The following is an 8,831-nucleotide window of genomic DNA, read 5'->3' as shown; positions in this document are numbered from 1 at the left end:
ATGGTCTAGCCTGCAGTGTAGACAGCAGTGATCCCAATGGAGGTGGTCTAGCCTGCAGTGTAGACAGCAGTGATCCCAATGGAGGTGGTCTAGCCTGCAATGTAGACACTAGTGACTGACTTGCAGCTGCTTAGCTTGGGGAGCACGTGACTGAAATTCCTCTAGTGGCTGGAAGGAGAGCTGCAGCCCTCGCTTCTGCACTAACTCTGGAATCTGAGTTGGGGACCCAGCTCTCACTTGGAGCTGGAGGCTCTGGGCTCCATCCAATGCAACTGAGAGGCGTCATCAACTGTGAAGAAAGGGCTGAGAAGGACTCAAAGCTCTCGTGACAAGCCCATTCTGGCCCATTTACATTCCAGGATGATTTCCTGGTGGAAGAGAGGGGCAGCTCTCTTGGCCTCTGGGAGCCTGGGCTCTTTCAGCTGCCCAGGCCTGGCACACGCCTGGCATCTAGCGGGCCTCGCAGGGGTGCAACGTGTGTTCGCTGGGTGTCCAATGAGCGAACAAGCGAATGACCATCCTGCGTGCAGGCAAGATGTCTGCGTGCTGTTTGATTTTGGAGAAAAAGAGATGAACGAGTCCTAAGGTGCAGGCAGCTATGAGATTCAGACTTTCCAATCACCAGGCCACCCAGGAGCTGATGCACCCCGGAAAGGACGGGGGAGATTTTCATGAAACAGCCCCCTTTGCTCTTTGGGCCCCACACCAGCGTGTCTACTGGAAAACCAGCTGCTTGTGCGCGTGAACAGACCGGGGCTTCTGCTCTGAAAGCTCGGTGAGCTCCCCAGGGGTCCCGACCGCCCCTTGGCTCTCTCCTGCCTCCACGCCCAGCGCCCTGCTCGGAGGGCGTCAGCTCCCAGCTCCTCTGACAACCTCTTTCCGCGGCGAGGGGCACTTGAATGCCACCCTCTCCGCCATCTCCCCACTCTCCACTTCTGATTCATCCCTGCATTATATGCGGATCTCTGCTATGACAGCTATCACTTTATTACTTGAATTGTTAGCTATTTATCTCCATGTTTTATCTCCTCTTTCTCTCCTTTCATTCCACAAATATTTATTGTTCCTCTCTAAATGCCAAGTAGGTTCCGGGGTTACTGAGATGAAAAAGATATAGTGGAGCCTTGGAGGAGCGAATAGGCTAATGGTGGTGGGGGGGGGGGAGCAGGCTTTAAGCTCCGCACAGGCAGGGGCTGCGTCTCGGTCACCTTTGGCCACTGCACCCAGCTCTGGTGCTCTGAATACAGCCAACGCGCCACCTCTGTGGCGGGAGTCGTGAACGGGTGCATCTTAGAGTAATAAAGGAAGTGGCATTTCTCCCCACGTCCTCCACCCTCCAGGCTCTTTGTTCATTTACTTGGTTTCTCCCACATCTCCCTCCCCTGATAAATATGAATCAGGAAGGTGTAGCTGTGCACTCTTCTCCAAGCCCCAGGCTGCACCCCACCCAGCCAGCTGTTCTCAACTTGATGCCGCATGGGGATGGTGCCTGCTTGCTCTGGGGAGGGGTGGGGGGCTGGGACATCAGACTGGCTAGAGGCTGGAGCCCTACTCACTTTCCACCCTGCTGGCTCTGGGTGAGGGTCTGCCCAGCCCCCTCTCCCAGCCTTACTCAGAGCTGGAAACGGAGTCCTGAGACCTGCGGTGAGAACTCTCTCCTCGCCCACAGTCCTCTGCTCAGGGGAGGGCTAGTTGCTCCTCCAGGTAGCACCCAAAGGGAGCTTTGCACAATCACATCACCCCGGGCTAGGGCCGTCGGGGGCGTCCCGAAGGCCACTTCCAGAGCAGGTGGTGGCGCACGTCCTGGCTCACGCCCTGGCCACGCTGGGCACGCGGCTCCCTCGCACGAGGCTCTTCCTCGCACAGGCCCTTTGCACTTGCTTGCCTTCCGCCTGGGCAGTCTTCCCCAGCCTCGCCCTGTGTGCCTGGCTTCTTTTTTATCTATAGCTCTTGTCTGCCATCTCCTACCAGAAACCTTCCAGCACACCCCCAAGTGCGCGCGCGTGCACACACACACACACACACACACACACACACTCCATTTCACTCGTCTTTCTCCATCACGTGACCTTATATCCTTCGCTGCACTCATTACACATTGTAAATATTTTCCCTTATTATTTTACATGGTTTTATAGCCGGTCTCTCTGTCCCCACCATGTAAGTCTCATAGAGCAGGCCTGGCTGGCCTTCTCCCTTTCGCCCCCACCACTGTCCCTGACACAACAATCGCTCAAGTCTGTGATGAAGCCAAGATGCTAATGTCAGGGGCCTCTGGGGCCTGAATTGCTCCTTCCCAAGTTCACCCCTCAGGAGAGCTGCAGTGAGAGAAGCCACCTCTGCTTTCACCACTACTGAGTCGCCTATCCCCCAAATGGGTGCAGTCCCCCACTCACAGGGGCTGCGGGGTTTGGGGAGACAACGGTGAAGACAGACAGAGCCCGAGGCAGACTTCCAGTGCTCAGTGTCAGGACAGTGAGGGTGTGAAGGGACCCTGGGACAGCTGACCCCAGGGAAGTCAGGGCCGGCTTCCTGGAGGAAGCAGCATTTATTTGGCTTGAAAGGACCAGTGGGCTGGGCAAAGAGGGGCAGCAGTGGGCGGACGGGAGCACATTTAACTCCCTGAGCTCAGATCCCCTTGCCACCAATGATGGCCAGCGGGGCCTGCTGGTGCTCCGCTGGACACTGAGCAGAGGGGGGAGCCCAGGGATAGCAGGCGCTCTGGGTGGAAGGCACAGCAGTGGAGGGTGGCGCTGGCGGGGTTCACCCTGAGTCGCCCTGACCTGAGGAGGTCACCCTCGGGGAGCCACGCTCTGCGGGGTTAGTGAGTTCTGCCCACACTGTCTTCCCCTTGGTGGGGGACAGCAAGCACCACGCATGACTTGTGCTGGCCCAGTAGAACCAGTGAGTAAGGGACGAGGCGGAGCAGGACGAGCAGGCCAGCGGTGGGACAGTCACCATGTCTACCGCCCACAGGAGGGACTGCTGAGCTGCAGCCCCCAGACCAGGATTTGGGAGCAAGTGGTTTATTAGCGTGCATATATTGCGAATGTCCTGGGATACCCCGCCCCCCCCCCAACAAGCTAGCAAGTGGAGAATGGAGTCATCAGCATAGACGTGTCCTGTCTGCGAAGCAGCCTGACTTTCACCCCCAATAATGACCAAGAGCCCGATGAAGATTTCAACGGAGCAAGGACCCAGCCTGGCATCGCCCAGGGCACTGGCACCCCCCCCACGCACAGATAATGCCAGCTTACTTACCTTTCGGGTGAAGGTAACTCACCAGCCAAAGCCCTGAGCTACAGAAAGCCAGACACCACCCAGAACAGGTGCACTTTTGACACCAGGGACTCACTGTTCTTACCTATACAAACTACCTGCAAACGCCCGAAGGTGGGAACAGTCTCCCCGGGTTTTTCTCGGTCAGCATTTGGGGAAAATGCTGGAAAAGCCTGGCGAGAAGCAGCCTATTCATGCCCCGTGGAGGTAATTTTGGGGGAGCCTCTAAGGGAATGTGGGGACGGTGGAGCGTTATCTCACCTGAGGGATGAGGAGCCTGGGGGTTCGCCCAACACCCCTGTTGTAGCCGAGGTGAACTTGGCTCATGGGGTCACCAAGTCCCTGGCACATGAAGAACAGGCTTCTGTATGTCCCTGTTTCCTGACTTCTGTTCCTCCAGCGTCTTTCTTGTTCCCCATTGCCCCCCACCCCTGCCTGGCACCTAGTAGGTGCACAATGAAGTGTCCTGTGAGGGCATAAATGAGGCCAGTTCCTAGCTGGGAATCCTGAGGCTCAGAGCAAGAAAGGTTTCTGACAGACAGGGTGCTGGGCCACGCTGCACCAGTCTGCCCCCACCCAGGCAGTAGACCTGTCACCCCACCAGAACTCCAGGGGAGGAGGGAGCCTGGGAGTCCCTGGGCTCCTTTGGGCGGCCAGGGAAATTGCTCTCTGCCATTCTGGGTAATCTCAACCTCATTCTCTCCCCACTTTCCCCAGCTGAAGAGGAAGCAACTCAGACAGCTGTGGAGCTGGGATTCACTCTGGTTGAGATGCATTAATTTGTAAATATCTTCATTTATATGTAAATGCAGAGGCCTGCGGCCTGCAGCCAGTCCTAAAGGCCCTGAAGACTCCAGAGCAGCCTCTTCCCACAGGGCCAGGCTGCTGGCAACTCGCCTCACCCATCAGGCTCCAGGAGCCTGCTCTGGCTGCCCTTCTACCTCACCTCCTGGCCCTCTCCGCTGCTGCCCTCTGCCTGGGGACCACCCCTACACCAGGGCTCAGAGATACAAAAAACTCTGGCCACTCATCAGCGCTGCTGTGTGACCTTAGGCAAGTGTCCTCCCCTCTCTGGGCCTCAGTTTCCACAACTGTGCTATGAGGAAGCAGCATGGTCTAGGGGTAGGATGAGGAAGATTGGGGTCTGACCAAGCTCACATTCCTCCTGCTGGGGACTCAAGCCAGTCCCTCACCTAGCAGAACTTTGATGGTCTATAAAACAGAGCTAAGGAAGAGGTGAAACCTGCCGGCACCCCCAGGAGTCTGACAATAGAGAGATGCTCTAGGAGGCTTGGTGAGAGGGAACAGGAGAGGTGTTTGTTTCATGGTGAAGAAGCAGGTAGTAACAGCCTCAGGCCAGGCTCAGACTGGGGGCGGCGTGCTTTCTAGGAATTCAGTGGGCTCCTCAGAAGGCTGCAAGGGGCTTCCCTGTCACCCTTCCGGAGCTGGGGACTCTCCGCAGCGTGATGTGCTCAAGAAGACACCAGTGGGATTGGACTCAGGCTTTGCATAGAAGCTGCGTGAAACCCAACAATTTCACAAGTTGGTCCTCATCACCTGTGCGGCGAGGAGACCCACACCCCATTTGGCTAAGGGCGCCCAGTAGGACTCAGGATTGGAACCCCGTCTTCCGGGCCTGTGCTCTGGTGCCCCCCACCTTGCGTCCACGTGAGAGGAGGGGCAGCGGGACGGGGATGCTTCCTGGCTCAGGAAACTGTCCAGGAGTCACCGAGACAGATCACCCCTGTGCAGGGAAGAGGGTGGAAGGTGTGGGTGAGGGCCGGGGGGCTCACCAAGCCCACAGGAACCTTGCAGGGTTGGGGTGGCGGCCCTGGGCCTCTGGGGAGCTGGGGGGAGCAGCCTGGATGTTCCCTGGTGGCCACGTCATTGTCTCCCAGAACAGCTCGTTGCTTCTCCAAAATGAGAAGCAAATCTTGATTGCAACGGGCCTGTCCTAAGTGTGCTTTTATATTTTAGGGTGCCCTAAATCCTGCCCATAGCCGTGCAGGAGCAATCACAGACAGCCAGGAAAGGGGACTAGGGCCACCTTCTCACTGAGCACGCAGCTGGATCTGCAGTGCAGCGAGGAAGGGCCCAGAAAGGCTGTCCAGGTCCAGCACACCCACCTTCCTGCTCAAGAGGGCAGGTGGGGGAGGGGTAAAAGATAGGGGTTTTGGGGGTATAGAATGTGGGGTGTTTTCTCCAGATTCCCCGAATGGCTGAGCACGTGGCTGTCTTTTTGTCCCATTTTCTCTATTTACTTTTGAAGAAACTGAGGCCCAGCGGGGTAAGGGGTCAACCACTCAATTTGCAAATTCCAGTTTGTACCTACTGTGTGGCACGCCTTATGCTCAGAGTTGGGGTTCTGGGTGAAAGGCCCCTGCTCTGGCCTTCCAATGCTCATGGTCAACCAGCAGGTGGAGAGTGTGCCTCGTGCGGCTGGGGGCCAGGTGTGGTCATTCTGCAGGTGCCCCTGGAACCTCCTCTCTGCACGCTGGGCACAGCCCGTCTGCCCTCCAGCTTCGGAGAAGACTACACATCTTCTGGACATGCTTTTGCTGGACACCCAGCAAAGCATCTGGGGTAGGGAGGGCGAGGTGGGGCGCATGCGTTGTGAAGAAGCTTGACGGAACTGCTTGCCAGCGCCGTGTGAGCTGCTCTGGGGTGAGGTGGGGTACTGCAGTGAGACCGCCTCTCGCTAAGGGCCCTGGAGGAGCCGCAGGCAGGCAGCTGTATGTGGGGTCTGTTCTGCTGGGGTGCTGGGGTGCAGGCTGGTCTGAAGACGTCCTACAGGAGGGCCTGACACAGGATGGGGCCTTCTATGAGAATGCAGGGGTGGAGCAGGACTGTGGGCACCCCACAACAAGGGCATGGAAGGGCCTGGGCTGGGGTCGGCTACTTCAGAGTCTTCTAGAAAAGGGCGGAGGTGGAAACACCAAGTACTTCTGCCCCCCGGACTCTCCCCTGTCTATTCCGTGTCGCTTCTACCCAGGGCCTGGGTGTTGGGGTCTGTTTTCTGCACCAGACTTGACCACATTCCTGCCCTGTCATTCCTGGCTGTATGACCTCGGCCCCCTGCTCACCCTCTCTGCCTCCGAGCCCCCGCCTGGAAGTGGGGTTTGTAAAATACCCGCAGTCCTGTTAGAGTTGCTGGCGAGGTGGCGACCAGGCTCTGCCGCGCACGACAGAGTAGGGGCGTGTCCCCGCAAGACCCTCAGGGGCCCCGTCTGCAGTGGGTCCCCCTGTGCTGTCTCCACCCTGCTGGAGGGTGACCCTGGGCGCCCCAGTGCGCTCTGGGGTTGGTGAGAAGTGGCCGCGGGCCGCGGGCTCACCTCACGGTCGACTGGTACACCAGGTCCTCCCGCTTGCGGTAGTTCTCCATGTGCGAGTAGTTGGTGGAGAACATGGCGTCGAAGGTGAAGATCTTCTGCTTGATGGTGCCGCCTTCTGTCACCTGCAACAGAGCGGAGGCAGCCAGGTGAGCGCTCAGCCAGCCCCGCCGCCTGCTCCTGTGGGGGATGGGGGGGCTGGAGTGATGAGGGCCAGAAGCCCAAGGCCCCAGGGCCCCAGAGATGTCACAGTGGTCATTGGAACCCGCGAGCCCCCCACTCTGCTGACCTGACGTGACTGCTGACGTCTGAGCAGGTGCCCTTCCGAATGCACCTGTGATGCCGTCACAGTGGCGTCACTGAGCCACCTGGCCCAGGTGAGAAAGCTGGGGTGGGCACAGTCAGGGCCAGAGGGGCGAGTGGTTTTGCAGAGCTGCAGCCACATCCCAAAGGTGCCCAGGGGCGAAAAGGAACGCGGGGAGACAGGAGGGGCCCTCACGGGGCAGGACCTCCTGGGGGAGACAAACAAGGGGCCCTGTAATAAGGTTCGCTAAATCCTGCAGAGGGCGGCCCGGGAATGGCCGGTGGCCCCGGCCCAGGGACAGCAGGTGCCAAGGCCCAGGGGCGGAGGGGCGGAGGGTGGGTGTGCAGCGAGAGGCGCACTTGCTCGGCCTCGGGGCAGAGAGAAGTGGAGTGAGGAGACGCCGTGTGGGTGCCCGAGTGGCCACTGGGCCCAGTGGGCAGGAGCTCGGCTCCCGCGAAGGATGGTGTGCTTGGCACAGGCTGGGTTTCCATTTACAGCTCTCTCTGCCAGTAGGGCGAGGACTAAGAAGCGGCACCCGTGGAGGCGGAAGACCTGGGGAGAACCCAATCTACTCCTGGGGGGCCAGGCAAAGGGAGCAGCGAGGGGGCTCGCCCCGCTTTGGCTGCCCTGGGACGGACCGGGAGGGGTCTGCCCGGTGCCCATCTTCCCCGAGGACATGAAGGGCCAGAGTTGGCAGGGGCCGCGGGAGGGGAGGCTAAAGCCTGCCGCAGCAGACAAAGGCAGCCAGGTGCCCAGCTGGTCACGGCTGATTAAAAGTCGGACCCAAGAGTCCTGCGCTCCCCGCGGCCACCCGCCGCCTCCCCAGGCCGTGCTGCCTGCCGCTAATGAAAGTGTTACTCCACAAAGCAGCAAGGTATGTGTTGTCACTGTTTCAATTATTTATCTGTTTACTCGGCTGCAGTTTTCCGCTTGTCTCAGCAACTCTATTATAGACTGGGAGCTTGCAGCCTCTCGCTGCTCAGCTGGGCTCCGCGCTAACAGCCTGCGACAGGGAGGCTCTCGCCTGGGCCTGGAGAAGTGGAATTAACTCCCTGCGGCTTGGTGGTGGAGGCAGGGGAAGGGGCTGGAACGGCGGTGGGCGCGGGGCCGGGATCCCCCCAGTGCTGGTGATGCTGCGTGTCCTGCTCTTGGCCTGACTCTCCAGGGGTCAGAGCTTGCACCTGCTGTCGTCTTCTAGGGGAGACCAGCCCTGGGTACAGCCGAGCCCCTCTGGGCCTATGTGTGGTGGCCCCTGGTTTAGGGATGCAGAATCAGTGTGTCCAGCCAGCATTTACTGATGCCATTTACCATGCCAGTCCATGCCAGCTGTGTGTCAGGCATGGGCCATATCAGTCTGGGCCACCCTCCCCAGGGGCAAGTTCATCAAGAGGAACAGAGGCTTGATCAGCCAGGAAACCCTGGCTGGAGGGTCAGAAGGATAGTAAGATCTTTCCAAGCTTGGGATCGAGGGGCTCAGGAGTGGGACCCCCGCTGCAGGCTCCCCCCTGCCATCTGGCCCCTGCGTGTCCCCTCCAGGCCCCCCGAGGCTCTCCGCTGCGTCTGCTTGCCCTCTGCGGGCTGTGTGGCCAGAGGAAAGATGCCGCATTCTGTGTCTCGTCTTGTGCGTCTGCAAGTCAGCCTCCCCAGCCGGGGTGGCGAGAGCGAGGGAAGCAGGGGGAAGAGGCGCAAAGGACCTTTAAGTCAGGGTGTCGCTCCCAGGAACCTCACCCACGTCTGCAGTGGGGGTTGGCACTGGATGTGCTCCTGAGTAAATCATCCCATCCCGGCCTCAGTTTTCCCATCTGTGAAATGGTGAACTACTTCCATCCTCTGTGAGGAGGGACTGAGCTGAGGCTTGCAAGGATCACCTGGATATGTGTGTGGGAAGCTCTCAGCTGAGACGGCCAACAGTAAGAGAC

The 8,831-nt window shown here is 59.2% G+C and overlaps 1 protein-coding gene across 1 annotated transcript in view; it reads right to left on the bottom strand.

The window, feature by feature from the left end:
- Window positions 1-8,831, bottom strand: part of IGSF21 (immunoglobin superfamily, member 21) — a 267,753-nt gene that overhangs the window by 51,277 nt on the left and 207,645 nt on the right. The window contains exon 5 of the mRNA XM_004678549.2: window positions 6,612-6,733. Coding sequence (XP_004678606.2) covers window positions 6,612-6,733 — 122 coding nt within the window. The remainder of the gene's footprint in view (window positions 1-6,611; window positions 6,734-8,831) is intronic.

The sequence above is a fragment of the Condylura cristata genome, unplaced genomic scaffold (assembly GCF_000260355.1).
Source record: "Condylura cristata isolate star-nosed mole 26May11 unplaced genomic scaffold, ConCri1.0 scaffold00008, whole genome shotgun sequence".
In the NCBI taxonomy this organism is placed as follows: domain Eukaryota; kingdom Metazoa; phylum Chordata; class Mammalia; order Eulipotyphla; family Talpidae; genus Condylura; species Condylura cristata.
Note: the sequence above shows the minus strand (reverse complement) of the source record. Positions and strands in the feature narration are given on the sequence as shown.